The following is a 15,489-nucleotide window of genomic DNA, read 5'->3' as shown; positions in this document are numbered from 1 at the left end:
TGTTGTATCTGCAGAGGCAGAGCCTGCTCTTGGAGCCAGGCCATTCCCAGAGATAACGGATGGGACAGCTTTAGCCCTGTTTATTTCAGCCTGTCCCAGCCAAAAGCTCAACTTGGGGATGAAAGGAATAGCTGTTCACAGAGCTAGGAGAGTACATGCAGAACTGACCTTTAGAACAACCTTTTGCTGTTACAGAGATGCTACGTTCATGACTCCACTACTTGCTATTCTATTTAGCATTCAGCCAGAATCTACTGCCCCTTTCTTTCCTGTAAGAACTGCAAACAACCATCTAAGGATCTTTGCTGGTGGTCCTGCACATGAAGTTGGATCTCCTTTCCTTCCACACATCAAGCCCTTTATTTCTGACTGCTCCTAGCATATGTCCATTCATATTTAGGTGCTGGTCACTGCTTCAGCTGCCCTGGATTTACAGCTGTAATTTTCTGTGTCTGCACAAAGATGCTGGTGGTTCAGCAAGTTGTTTCACACAACACTGCGATGTTCAAGTGCAGAACTATGGTAACCCTCAAGTCTCTGTGGCTCTGTAAGAATTTAATCTCTCAGTGCTACCACCTTTATCACAGGCATTAATGAGCACTTTTCATTAGCAATCTCCTTTTCCAAGCCAACTGAGAGGAAATAGAAACGAAGTTGGTGTCTCACTATGGCATGCCTGCGCTTGGCTGCCGTTTGCAGAGGACCCCTGAGCAAAGCTCCCCTGAATCCTGCCACTTGCCTTGAGAGGAAGCAGTGATGCTTACCCCAGCTCCTCTCCCAAAGGACAGGAGCTGTCTGTTCAGCAAGGAAGATCAGAGTGAAGGCTGTCTCTGCTCAGCTGATGAGGCCCCACTCCTTAGCCCATAGATGGTCCCTCCTCTCCAGAGCACCCAAGAGAAGGATGCAGTTCAGTGCTGGGGAGGAGATTAGGGATGAACTGGAAACTGTCCTGGCACTACTAAACCTCCTTTGTGGTTTGAGTGTAGCAAACTGATCAGTAACTCGTGGTCTGAACTAGGAGCTGCATAATCAGTATGAAGTGAAATCTGATTTTTCTGGCTTGCTGGACTCATTCTTTCCAATCCCAGGCAATTCCCTCCAGCTTCTTATGGAAAAGGGCTTAGAACTGTATGGTGTGCTGGTGCTGCCTGACATGTATAATAGGGTTTGCACAGGCTGCTGGGGAAAACATCTGTTTACATCTGGAATTTAGCTTGCAGAAAGCTGGTGCTTTGTGGTGGAGCTGGCTCCTGAGCTCAATTCTCTTTCTAAAGGGTCACTGAAGACTCTTGAGCACTGGAACTAATTTCTGGCAATCTCTTGGAGGATTTCAAGGCAAGTCAGATAATGATAATGTAGTCTGATGGGCTTCCCTTTCCCATCAGCCTTTACTGTTTATTTGCTGTCCATTCTTTCTTTGCAAAGTTGATGGCAAAGGAGAAAGGGACACGGTGCAATAGCCTGTTCACTCTCTCTATTATTTGTGCTCTTGGATCTGCCTGGAGATATGAAGCTGAAAATGTGTGCTGGCAAGCAGTGTGACCCCAGAAGGGGGTCCTGCCTGCCCAGGATTTTAGGGGACAGATGATTACTGGTGAATGGGCAGCTCAGAGCTGCTGCCTGTGTGAATTACCATTAGTAGCTCTCTCCTCATCATCTTTCTTCTTTTTACAGATGTATCAGTTGGATCATGCTTTCTGGTAATTTGGGATGTGGTGGGCATGGCTCTCTCCCTGTCTGTGCCATGCAGCAGTGCCTGGGGAAGGAGAGTCAGAGGTGTCTTGTGGTGGCTGGACTGGTTGTGGTTAAAGGCAGCTGGGGGACACCGAGCCCAGACACTGCATGAGCAGGCCAGGCTTGGCTCCCTACAGCTCTTTCAGGAATGGGAAGAGGAGAGCCAGAAAAGGGTTGTCACCCCAAGAAGTGGCTTTTAAGCTGATTCAATGTCTGTGCATACATGACTGAAATAAGCACAGCTGTGGTTTGGGTCTGGTGCATCCTGGTTTCTGAAACATCATGGCCTGGGGAGCCTTGATGCTGAAATTGCTCAGAGTCCTCATGCTGGAGGACAGGCTTCCTCCTCCTGGTATGCTGTGCAGGGCTTCAGGGTTGGGATTGTTTCAAAGGTGTAAATTTTTTGCTTGCATCACCAACAAGAAATAGAAGATGCTCAACACTTGTTCTGCAACAACATAAAGATCATCTAATCCAAAAGCTCAGCCCTGCAGAGCTTACATGCTGCTACACATTGTCCTAGAGCTTTCCCCAAGGTTCTGTTCTTGAAGAGAAAGTTGAGGAAATAAAGATTTTGCCTACTCACTGGTCACAAGACCTTCCTGAACTTGGCTCACAATCCACTGTAATGCTGAATATGGTCTTTTCAGCCTGGGAATGACTTTTGCCTCTGGAGCAAATTAAATGAAGAAAGCTGCAACAGCAGCATGCACACCCCAACTGCAGGCAGCAGATTTAACCTCGTGCCAATTCCTGGGTTAAGGATCTCATGAGTGGAAGTGAGAGTGGGAAGACTCAAAAGCCACAGCAGCTATAAGATGCAGAACTTGAACTCGCTAGCAAAAGGTGTCCACCTTGGTGGAAGCTGCCTGCAATGTGCATTGAGGGCAGCTGGAGTTGACAAAAGCCTATTCAAAACCAAGGAACTCAAATGAGGATGGCACAGATATCACCAGTTAGAAACACACCCATGGCAGAGGAACTTGGCAAGAGAAAAGCTTTCTAAAGCTTGTAAGACCAATAACAGCAATTACAAAGAATAAAAGCTGGAAGAAAAATATTTGTGAGACCTTTGGGTGAGGTGGTGGTAAAACTAGCTTAAAATTCCCATCTTTGGCGTCCACAATGTCACACTGCACCTCCAGACAGGCTGTGTTGCAAACCTGCCCTGTAGAAAAGAAAAAAACTCCACAAATGGGATGACATGTGGAAGGGAGGAACAGACGTGAGACCTGCTCCTCACTCGGAAGAAATTAATTTGTAACTTTGCAGAACTAACTCAAACTCACTGGATGGTGTCTACTGGCACCTCTTTCTTGTCAGAAAAAAAATCTTTTATTGCCTGTAATATCATCTACCAGCACTAAAAGCTCTCACATTTTTAAATAAAAACACAGTAAAATTGGCAAGCCAAACACTTTCCTGGACTCAGAAAATTCTCCTTCTCTGCCGTTGCCTCCTTTTGCTTGGCTTTGATGGCATGGGCAGAGACAGGGTGGGAGCAGGGCTGAGCTGTGATCCAAAGGGAGTGAGCATGGCTGTGTCCAGCTGTGCCCTTCCTGAGGAGCACTGGGCAATGAGGTTTCTCTCTGGAGAACAGCAGATGCTGCAGTTAGAAGGGAGCAGGATGGGTCCCTTTTTCCTTCCCAAACATGTAAAGGGTTATTTTAGAGATGTAATTCTGCTTGTATCCTCTCTTGTTGCTGGATGCTTCTTCTCCTCTGTGCAGTACAATACCCTCCCATCCCTACTGGTAAAACCTCCTTGAACCTGAACAATTTCTCTGGAGGACAGTCTTGCTCCAGTTCTACTGCCAGACTAACTAAGGAGTAACTGGTTTTATTCAATACATGACCATAGAACCTGAATACCCAACTGAACATCTGCAAGGTGTATTCAGCATGTAAGATTAACTTAAAACCCCTCTTCACATAAAGGAACAAACATCTGCCCAGGGAGGTTCCAAACACAGAAAGGTGGGTGACAAACACAGAAAGGTGGGTGACAAATACAGAAAGGTGGGTGACAAACACAGAAAGGTGGGTGACAAACACAGAAAGGAGGGTGACAACCATGTAGCTACCCTGAGCACTTACTGTAGGATTGCTCCTGTGTGTCACTTGAGTCTCCATTCCCACGATCTCAGTGTAAATCAAGAGTAATTCCCCTCTAATCAATGGAGTTAATCTAGTCTTAAACCAATCTGTAGGCAAATGAGGACTTAATTATACATAGCCAACCCCAGGGAATTATTTCTTAGTAAGGGAAAAGTATCTAGCAACAGTCTCACCGTCAACACAGATACAATGTGTGGCAAACCAGAAACTCCTACAGCCCTGGAAAACGAGTAGCACAGCAAAAAGGGAGAAATGTGTTCAAAGCCTGTGGGTGAGATTTTCTCAGGCTTCTGAGTGGGTTTTGACACTGGGAAGGGATGTGCTGCTGCCTGGAGCCGTTCCGGGGTGACGTGACGCAGATGTGGGTCTCTGCTGGGGAAGGATGAGCTGTCCTGGGGCCCACAGTGACTATCTATCTAAAACCCTAAACCAGACACAGGCTAATTCACATATCCTGCACTTTTTCCCTCTTCATTTTCTCTCTGACTTTGATCACAAGGCTAAATGTTGCCAAGGTGCAAAATGATATTGTTTCACAGAAGATCTTGAGGCTTTGTTGTTTCTAACCTTCATTTGGAGCTTGATTCTTTCCTTCCCTTCAATGGAACACCAAGGACTTCTGCCCAGTCACCTGCCACAGCAATTGTGACCTGGGTGAATGGCATCTCTGAGCTCCTGCAGCCCTGGCTGAGGCTGGTCCCTGCTGCCCTGCCAGGCACCCTCACAGCAGATTCAGCGAGTGAGACTGAGGTCAAAGCAGTAATTGCAGCTGTTAAATGAGTTCCCTTGTGGTATCTTTAATCACTTATTACCAAGGTACACAATACTGATTAATAGCCTCAGTAAAACCTGTATTTGGGTAATGAAGTCTTCATGTGTGGCAGACATTCTGCCATCCCCACGATTGATGCAGTGCAAGGGACACGTTTGAGGTGCCACCATGCCACTGTGCCTCTCTGTGAGGGAAGGCAGCCTTAGCACTCTCAGCTGATCCAGCCCATGAGAAGCAGCTGCTCCCTTTGGAGGGACAGGCTCTCCTTGGGTGGGGCTTGGGCACATTTCAGCTTCCCTAAGGGCAGCAATCAGCTGGGAGATCTGTGTCCAGCTCAGCAAAATTCCCCTTTTGGAAGGATGGGACTTCACAGCCACAGGCCATGAAATGGCTCCTCTGCTCCAGTGTGTTGCCCTGTCTGGGTTCTTTCCAGGGTGTGAAGGCAGTGGGCTGTCAGCAAGGCCTTCTCACACCTCCCTGCTGAAGCTGACAGTGAGAGCTGCTCTCGCAGAGTGCGGGGTGGCCAAGCACCAGGGTTCAGTGTGCCCTGGGACCTGCTGCTCCTGCAGGGACACCTGACATCATGTCCCTTGGGGGCTGCATTGTTTTGGGGTCTCTGGCCAGAGCAGACCATGGCAGAATAAACAAAGCCCTGAGTTTGTGAGCATCTGCTGTACAGGTTCCATGTTCCATGTCCCTCCTCTCCCACGTGTTTGGGCACAGCAAAGCAGCTGCTCACACTCTCCTTCTTGCATCCCAAGCTGTGTCAAGCCCAACCTCCCTATGCTCCTGCCATTTTGCAGCAAAGATTACCCCTCACCACCATGCCTGCATAAGCATCATATAACAAAGCCAAGGGATAGATCCCTTGTTTTATGCCTTTTTGTGAGTTATGCATCAGAGATCTGCTTAAGGCCAGGAACACCCTACACAAATGGTTTCATTTTACATCTGGAAACATTCAAATAATAGGAACATCATAGAAGGCATGTGGAAAATAAATATTTTTAATGGCATTCCTAAAACTGGTGAGTAAGCAGCGTGACTCAGCAGTGCTTCCCAACATTTCCCAGAAGAGATGGAAATAAATCTACTTAATAACTGACATGTATTTGAAATGTGCTGAGTAGTTAGTATTATCTGCAATTGCTGCTTGGAGAACTGACTTGCAATCATACCTGAAGGCAGCATCCAAGGCTGTGGCCAGATGCAACCTGAACTTCAGTCTCAGACATGGTGGTGACTTTCTGGAAGGGCTTCAGCAAGTGCCTGATCACCCAGAAAGGCAGAAACACATCTTTGAAGCCTCTGCCATGCCAGTGCTTAAATTCAGTGCCTCCATGAAGGACAGACAGTATCTGCCTTTGTTCACCAACACCAGATGCCACCCAGGGCAAGGCCACTGTCACCTGCTCTGTGGGGAGTGGCTGTACTGAGCCCCCTCTGATGAGATGAATCTGCCTTGGCCTGGCTCTGCCATCCACCAAGAAGGAGTGAATGGGGTGTGCAGCCATCTCTCTCCTGACCCTAGACCCAGGAGCTGCCAGGAAGGCCCTTTCCAAGGAACAAGGTTTGCCCCTCCTCAGGGCTCTGCTCCATCTGCCAAATATTTTTGAACAGTTTGTCTTTTGTGCTGTCCCACTCTGGTCCTTTCCAGGGGCTTCCAGAGAAGTTGTCTTCCATCACTGTCCTGTGGGAATGGAAAGCAGCACTCCACCTCTCATTAATTTGCCACAAATGTTACAGTCCCATGTCTGCTTCACCTTTCCCTCTGTGCCTTTTCCCTGTCACACCATGGCCCTGACAGCCCTAACTCTGGCTGAATTTGAATAACAAATCTCAGGTAGAACAAATACAGGGGAAGGCAGGCGGCCCTTCCAAGGAGCAGGAATGGGTGGGGTTTCTTCTTTTCAAACTAAAAATATTCCCTGCATCATCCAAAAATCAGTATCAAACACATATAGCTCATGGAGGAAAAATACATCCCTCTCTCAGTGAAAAGAGAGTTTGCACACAAGGAGGAGGAAAGCCTCATCTCCTTGTGTCATGGGGTCAGCATTTTCACAGGTGAACAGGGGTGTTTGACAGTTTTAGGGGAGGTGAGGATCCTTTTCAAGGATGCTTTGGAGGACTAGGGTTGTTAATTCCTCAGAAATCAAGCCTGAAATGGCCGTTGACAGCAGAAGCACCATGAAAAATCTAACATCTTTAGAGATCAATTTGCACCTGAAGAAGCTGTGTCTTCCACCACCCAGGGAGCAGACAATGCCAGGAGAACTCATCACAGATGCTTTTCTGCTGGTGGTTGGCTGAAGAGGAAGGCAATATCTATAATTTAAAAATTGCCCTTTGGGTATTTTCTATTTTCACTGATCCTCCCATACACAAATGTCCTCAGACCTCTCTTATCACTACACCCATCTGATACCCAAAGGGATGGGTAGTCCTTCAGGTGCAGACTGCCCTGATCTCTCCTGATGCCATGGAGAGAGAAGGGAAAGCACAATGAATCCAAGCTCATTCCTGACTTTAATTCCCTCTCCCAGCACCAGTGACCACTGCTCTATCCTCTCACTGTGTTTCTCTGGGAATACTCTGGCACTGTCTTCTTTAAAGCCTTCTTTAGGTGGTGAAAGATGTGATTAGACTCAGTCTGAAGCTTGGAGTTGGAAAGAGGTGACTGTGGTCTCTCTCTTATCAATGATCCCCTGAGACATCTCTTAATCTTCTGGTTTTCTTCAAAAGAAAATTAAATGGCTGGTTTTAATTGATGGAATCTGTTCTGGCCAGTGCTTTTGTAGGACATTTAGCTACAAGACTCATCTCAGAATTAGGAAGGCAGCATGGACAGCAAGTATCACCAACCTACAGTGCCTGGCTGATGCCAAGTGCTCACCAAAGAAACAGATCTGGTGGCATTTTAAGGTGTGACCACATCTCTGTTCTCATCTGGCTCCCTGAGAAATGACGCTGAAGTGCTTCACAATACTTTTTTTCCCCAAAAATGTGTTTTCTTAGGAACAGATTTCTGACTGCTCAGAGGGACTGGAAGACTAGGTGAATTTCTGTTCCACCCTGTCCCCTGCGCATTCACCATCCATGTCCAGGAAAACCCAAAAAGCAAATCCAGTGTTTACTTTAGAATGAGAGTTTCCATGCCAACACCACAGATATCATCCTGAAACAGGACCAGTGTGAAAAACATCAAGCTGGCACATCCCTGCTCAGCAAGGTGGCACCTTCCAGCGGGCTGCCTTCCACACCACGCGCGTTTCGAACACGCTGCGCGACTGCCGCCCACCTCCCTGCTCCCTCTGGATCCCTTCCAAGAGGCCTCTTTCATTCTTTAGGAATTTTAACTAAAACTGGTACAGTGGGCCACCCTGGGGAAGTTTGGCTTTTTAGAGCTCTTGTGAGGGATTAACAGTCTTCTGCTGATAGAAAGGTTGCTGGTACAGCCTCTGGTGCACACCGGCTGTGTGGTTCAGGCGCTTGCCTGGAGCATCCAGCTGTTTCTACTATTACTACTACATTTTCTGGCCATGATGTGCTTGCAGCCATGACTCCAGCAGTTTTTTCTCATTTCTGATCACTATCTTTATTAGCAGCATGAGTACAGCAAAGCAGACACTGGCTCTGGGAGATCTTTTTTGCCATGTGAAGATCACTGTATGTTACAGGCTTGATGATCATGGCTTCAGCTCTGCAGGAGCACAGAACCAGGCTGTACTGCTGCTGCTGCTGCTGCAAAGCAAGGTCTCCCAGGTCCAGCCACAGGTCTCAGCTGACTTGGCTGGGATCCCTTCTGGTTATGACAGAGTTTGACTCTCCCTAAGCAGCAGAGCAAAGGCATGGAAGCAAACTGTTCCAAACTCTTGCAGCTGGCACAAAGTGCTATCATAAACTGCCTTTGTGCTCTGCTGTTAATTTAGTGCTATCATTTATTAGAAAAGATCTTGTATTTTCAGGAGCTCAAGGGGTATTCAAAGGAGGAAAATATATTAGTGGGATGTAGAAACTGCTGCTTTGTTTAGAGAGACTCCAGAGATGGTGCCATGAGGCATATGGGTCATGCCCTGTGACCATGCAGGCAGAGCTTACTCTGGGCTTCCCATTGTTCTTTGCTGTCTTCCTCTTTCTCCCACATCCTCATTTTGCAGCAAAGATTCCAAATACATTGGCCATCTTGGCTGGCAACCACAAGCGTTTCCTGAATGAGCCAAGCATCTCCCTGGCAACAAGGCAGGCTGTGACAATAACAAGTGCTTTCCTCTCTGTTTCATGTTTCCCACCTCTCAAGAAATGCCCTGCCCTTTATTTGTTCCCCACCCCTTAGAAACACAAATAATGGCTACTGAAATGTGCCTTGTAGAAGGACCAAGAGGGAGGTGTGTGAGAAAGATGGCTGCAGCCTTAATGGAACAGTGACAGACCTTTATGAAGGGCAGGCTGAAATATTTGCCCTGGACTCTTACTTGGGTATTTGTACTGGGTCTGACACAGTACAACAAATATGATTTGCAAGAAGACATTGTCTGCAGCTGGATATCTGGACAAATGCTGACACCAGGTAAAAATGGCATGTCTAGTGCCACCTCTTTATTCCATTTTCCCTTTTCTTGCACTCCACCCCACTCTTCTACAAAGCAGCCCTAAGTTCCCATCACTTACAACAGCAGACCAGAAAGGATGCCGCATCCTCAGTCAAGCAGCACAAGCCCAGGAATCCTGTGTCCATCCCCTAGATGTCCCAGGTAGTTAAGGGAGGCTTCCTACCAGCAGAACAGTGCCTGATTAACCTCACCTGCCCTCCCTGAAGTTATTAGCAGCCTTTTTGCATTTCTGAGAAATCTTGGGCTGGGGACACACAGTAGGAGCCAGCTGGTCTAAACAGATACCTGACTCAAATGAAGTAGCACAATATCTTGAGCTGACAAGTACAAAAAGCCAGATATGCAGAGCAGATCTTATGAAAGAGAGATCCTCCCCCACACTGCTCCCCTCCAGCGCTGGAAGGCAGCAGGTGACAGTGGCTGTGACTTTGCTCCTGCCACTGCCAAGCAAGAACAAGAGGAAGAGGGCAGCTCCTAAATTCCCCTTTTGGCATGTGCAGAGGGGAAGGGGCTGGAGGCACCAGGTTTGTACAAGCACCTCTCTGTTCAGGAGCAGATTTGACACGGATCTCTTTGCCAGCCGCCCCGGGTGGGCTGTTCAGTTACACTACAGAAGGGTTTTTTCAAGGCTACTAGCCAGTATTTTAAAATGTCTCAGCACATCTTTGTGTGGCTCACAGTTCAAGAGTTGCAGACCATACATAGCAGAAGGTCACCACAGACACATTTTGCTACAAAGTCCGAAAGAAAAAAAATCCCAATAGAAATATTTTAACATTTCAGCAGCTTTTTAGTTTTCCTGTTCTTAGCTGAAGCAGAGACATGTCCAGACTTACACTGGGGAAAATGTGAAGATCACTGCCTTCCACTTCTGGACCCCAAGTGCTAAACCTGTGACCTCTCACCTCAAACACCTGGATCTGAGCCATGCAACTGATATTTGCATTCTCTGTTGAGTACTTTCTGAACAATTTCAGTATGTTTTTGTCTGATTTATGAAAATATGAGCATGCTCTACAGCTGCTTTCATACCAGCTTGCACAAGGCTGGGACCAATCCAACCTGAAGACACCTCCCCAGGCCCCCCAGCCTGGCTGCAGCTCTGCCATTTCACCAAAGTGGGACTGTAAGTCTGCATTTGCAAGTGGGTTCTGGGGTCAGCATTAACCCACAGAGGAAGAGACCTTATGCTGCTTCTGGCTGGGGTTTCTGCAGCCGGGCTTCAGAACCAGATTTTCAGACAGAGATATGAAAATCCATCCTTACCCTGCCCTTCCTGCTTGATCCTTTCCAAACACTTGGACTGACTTCTAGATTGCTGGTTTCAAACCTCCATTTCCCATTTCCTCTGCCTGAGTACACTGAAATGGAATCAGTGAGGAGCTTGTTTTATTAATACATTTGCACTTTAGAGGACCATTTAATCCACAGGCTACATGTTACAGCCTGACTCTTTCCTGCCTGCTAATCTGATTATCAAGGTAAGGACTGAGCAGTGCCCTACAGAGCAGCTGGAGAGTCCTGAGCAGGCAGGCGAGACTAAGCCTCAGCCTCTCTTCCTGTGTGTAACCCCTTGTCTTGTCAGGGATCCAGACCCAGGGCAGTGGTGGCCCTGGAGATGAGCAGCACCCACAGCTGCCCCTTCTCCTGCAGCTGGCTCCTGTCCCCTCACTGACTGCTCCTTTTCTGCCCACCCTCATGTGACAGGTGAAGGATTTGTGCCTTTGCACTTGCACAGCTTTTCTGGAGTTCCAGCCTGCCTGCCATGCTGTGCACAGGGATAATGTGCTGGGAGCTGGCAGGGTGTGCTCCTGCCTCCCCTGCTGAAGGTCACTAAACAAGGACCTGGGCGCTGCCCACAGGCCATGAACCTTTCATGAGCTGGGCAAAGCTGCAAGACAACCCACTGCCCTGCACAAGGAGCACACAGAAAAGTGAAATCTGACACTTAGGCTGTTTTGTTCTTGACCTGGGGACAAGTCCTTATCAGCAGAGAGGTCAGCAAGACCTGGAGCATATGCTTTCTGTGAATTATTTTGTCTTTTTAGGTTCTATTTCTGACACTGATCTCGCTTTGACTGCCAAAAGCAAGGGGGTTTAGTCTTCCCCCAGTCTTTTCACTTCCATTAGACTAAATACTGGAGGTACAATAATGGGCAAGAGAAACATGAGAACAGTGAGAGGATTTGGTTATTTTCTGTCAATAACAACATGCATTTATTAAGTAGGGGAGGGTTTTTTGCTTTGATCATGGTCAGGGTATCATTTGGAAGGGATACAGGTGCAGATCCATCTCCCAGAAAGTGGGATGGGGGAAGCAATAATAGCCAAGTGGTCTCTGGGGAAAACCTGTCCTAGGCCCAAGTGCCCTCCCTCCCTGCTGCTGAATCAGGCTGGAGCAGCCACAGCCTTGGCTCCCCTTCCCGAGCTCCCTTCTCTTGGGGGCTTAAGTGATGAGTAGGGAAAATCCCCCACTAAAAGATTTGCATTGGAAACCCTTGGCTGAGGAATGACTTTTAAAATGGAAAAGCTTTGCCTGAAAAGGGATGAACCACGCAGCATAATACTCAACAAATCGCCTGTTTAATGGCCTCTCTTTTTAGCAGCTGTGCATTAATAACAAAAGCAGGGCAGCAGAAGCCATGTGCTTCTTTGTAAGATTAAAATAAATACTATTTCATACTAATACCAGCAACTTTCTGTGCCTAAGAGAAAGGAGCAAGTGGAAGATCACAGCCTGAGAGACTAGGTTTCCTTCCCTTAGTTTCCCTTTTCCTCTTGGTTTCCTTTTCCTTTGCTGCTGAATGAAGAAATATTTCTGCCATTTCTGAAGGGAACAGACACACTGGACCACCCTCCCAGACACTGGTTTGGTTTGTAGTGGTTTGTGGCAGGCTTGTCTCACACAGTCAACATGACACCATTGGAAGACAGGAGTAATTCCTCCAGAACTACATCTTAGGGGAAACAAGGCTGAAGAGAACTTAATCAAACTTATTTTTTACTTTGAAAAGCATAATACAAGATCTTTACTGCCACAAAGCATAAATTGAAACAACAGTGGTTCACACTCGACATAATGGGGACTGTAAGAGCAGTGGAGCAGGGTGCCCAAAGAGGGTGTGAAGTCTCCATCCTTGAATGATTTCAGACCCAGCTGGGTAGAGCCCTGAGCAACCTGGTTTGACCTTAGACTTTACCTGAGCAGTGGTTGGGCTTGACACCTCCTGAGCTCCTCTCCAGCCTGAGTTATTGTACAGCCCTAGGAACATTTGGCATCTTTTCCATGGGAATATGAACGGACACAACGTTTTGTTCAGCTCAGAACTCCACCTCTCGTTCCTGGCAGTCCTGATAACAGCTCTCCTCCTCCACCCCCTGTACTGTGCCAGGCCTGGCACCAAAGCACTGATGAGTTTTCTCTCCTCAAATTAGGACTTTAGGTGCTTAAAAAAAAATTTAAAAATTACATTTTAAAGCTGTCTGCCACAGACTATTTATCAGCCATGGAGAATGAGTTGTTTCTGTTTTCCTAGCATAGGTTTTAGCTGAGTGAGATACGTTGCCTTGCTGAGAGCTGAGTCACTGAGTAATCAACAGATTAATGCATTCAGTTTGAAACCATCAGCATTAGTTCTCGGCAAGCTTACAAGAACTCCATTATGGCATCATCTCCACATTGGGGATGGAAATGTCTCCAGGATTTAGAGTTCCTACGGGAAAATCCCTAGATGCAAAAAAATCAAAGTACCTCTTTGTGATTGGGAGAAATAAGGTACCTTCTCATACAGTAACACCACAGCAGGATTTTGGCATCCCTTCTAGTGAATGCTTTTATTATCAACACTCAGATAAGGAGTTTGGAGTATGTTGTACATCTGTCATTTGATAGCTACCCAAAAATAGTCACGACAAACTCACTGGCATATAGGACTTTGCCTTTACCAGGTCCTTAATTTGAAATTATTTTATTTCCAGTGAAATCAGGTAGTTTTACCTTCTCTGGGATTGCAGCATGCAAAAAGGGTGGTTTTGACTCTACTCTAGGGTTCTGAGTTCTTCTGTGTGGGCTTGGTCTGAGCCAGAAATGCAAGGCAGAGGCTGGCAGGGGCACCTCACAGAGGAGCCACTGTTTAAAAATAGGGAGCTGGTGAAAGTAATCACAGACTAGCAACTGTAAAAGGACAGGCTGGCCTAGGTGTGTGGTACAAGAAGGCTGCCAAGGATCACATAGCTGTTCTGATAAGACAGATGCCAATGCTGCTGCCTAAGAGCCTGTCCATACCAATCCTGCTGAAGTAATACATCCCCTTGTTTGCAACTGAAATTGCTGTTTGGGTACACTTAAATGGGGGATGTGTGAGTAGAAGCCAGTCAAGCCCCAATGAAGTTAATCCTAAAAGCTTTCCTACATTAGCAGGCTGGTGGAAGGGCTTTGAATGGCAGCAAGACTTCTCCCTGATTCATCAGTCCATGCAGCTTGTGTGTCCAGCACATGCACAGGAGACAGGACACAGGACTCATGTTCTCACTGTTTTCTCAAATCTGTCAGTAGATCTGTCTAGGTTGTCCCTAGACAACAGATTATTTTTCTTTCCTGGCCTGACTAGAGCCAGGACATAAGAGATTGTGGCTTTTGTGATACAGTGGTCCCCAGGGCTACACTTCCTAGCCTAAGCGTACAAATGGCACATCATGTGCCATCGTGTCTCTGTTGTACAAAATGCATGTGCAGGAGGCATACAGCAGTGATGTAAATCTCCCCTCCCTCCTTTCCCCTCCAAGGCCCTGAGACTGTGCAAGTGCCTCCTGTTGCTGGTCTGGAGTGTGTGCACCCTGCAGGGGTGCGTGAACTCACCCGTCGCTCCTTGTCGCCGTACTCGATGCCCAGGGTGTCCATGGCACGGACGATGGCTGCCAGGGACTGGATAGTGTTGCTGTAGACCACTGGCTTGTACTGCTTCACGTCTTCTCCAGAGAAGCCATCCTCATGGATGATCCTGAGGAAAATGCAAAGGACAAAAAACTCTTGAGAATGTAATTTCAGCGGGAGAGACATTTAAAAGACAGCTGTGCTCTTCTGAAGAGCACATCTGCTGGCTTGATTTGCTTAATTTAGTCAGCATTTCTTTTTAAACCTTTCTGGTTGTTCACCAGTAGTGTGTCTGAGCCCAGTGCTGGAATTAGCATCCCTTTTGCTCTCTATCAAGAAGGTTTTGTGCACAGTTGGTGCATATGGTACCTCCTTCCCAAATGAACTGCAAATGCTGAAGCCTGAAGCACCTCGTGTTCACATGCTCAGCTGTCACAGGGGGGAGGCTTCCAGGTCCTACATTACCTTCCCAGTCAGGGTCTATGGAAATATGTTCAACATGGACGAATGACCATCAGATCAGATCTTAACCACTGGAACAAGTGATAGAAACCATCTAGTTCTTGTCTAGTCCTTTTCATAGTAACTTCAGGGATATCTTACAAAAGGGACCAGAGTAGAAATACCCCTGTACACGTGGGGACTCAGGCATGGATGGGGGAAGTGTCTTAGTTATGAAGCACTTAAAATACTTACCCTCCACACTTTCTCCTCCCTCCTTCTCTCTCCTTTAGAAAAATTGCTGAGATTTTTTTTTTTTTTGCTTTCAAGGAATGCTATGTTATCCCTTCCCCAAACAAGATGGGAATGTGACCCACAGTCCTACCAGCACTGTGTGCTGGATGCGCTGTGCAATGGTCTCTATTAAACTATGCAAAGGAACTATGTGATGGAGCAAGTTATTGCAGTCTCTTTCTTAGGTCAGGAGACTGACTCCTGTAATTTATTCACCTCTAAGTAACTCCAGAACTAAGTCTGGATGTGTCTCCAAAACCAGCTAGGATCTGCAGAACTAATTGTGTTTGACAATAATTCTTCCCAGTGAAGACATAAGTTATGTCTTAAATGTCAGAAGACAGCATCTGCTTAGCTAAAATGAAATCCTTGTTTGCTCATCCTCAGATGTCACTGGACAACAGAGGGTCCTTCAGTGACAGATCTGGTCTCTGATGAAACCTAGCACCCTTTCTGTAACAGGATTTTTGATTCCTTTTTTTCTAAATCAGATACACAACATCAAAGGTCCCAACAAGTGCTGGCATCCCCTGGGACACAGGGAGCAGTAGCTCACACTGAGAGCTTGCAATGGATCCAGTGCTGGGATGGAGAATGGGGCTGCATGCCAGCCCAGAGTTATTAACAGATGACTACACCAAGAAC

General features: G+C 47.0%; 1 protein-coding gene across 2 annotated transcripts in view; it reads right to left on the bottom strand.

Annotated features, from left to right (window-relative positions):
• GNAO1 (G protein subunit alpha o1) overlaps positions 1-15,489 on the bottom strand; it is a 142,035-nt gene that overhangs the window by 78,215 nt on the left and 48,331 nt on the right. For both annotated transcript variants that reach the window (XM_063167848.1, XM_063167849.1), the window contains exon 3: positions 14,095-14,236. In XM_063167848.1, coding sequence (XP_063023918.1) covers positions 14,095-14,236 — 142 coding nt within the window. The remainder of the gene's footprint in view (positions 1-14,094; positions 14,237-15,489) is intronic.

This window comes from Melospiza melodia, chromosome 13, assembly GCF_035770615.1.
Source record: "Melospiza melodia melodia isolate bMelMel2 chromosome 13, bMelMel2.pri, whole genome shotgun sequence".
NCBI lineage: Eukaryota > Metazoa > Chordata > Aves > Passeriformes > Passerellidae > Melospiza > Melospiza melodia.
The sequence above is the reverse complement of the archived record's forward strand: the minus strand, read 5'-3'. Positions and strand labels throughout refer to the sequence as shown.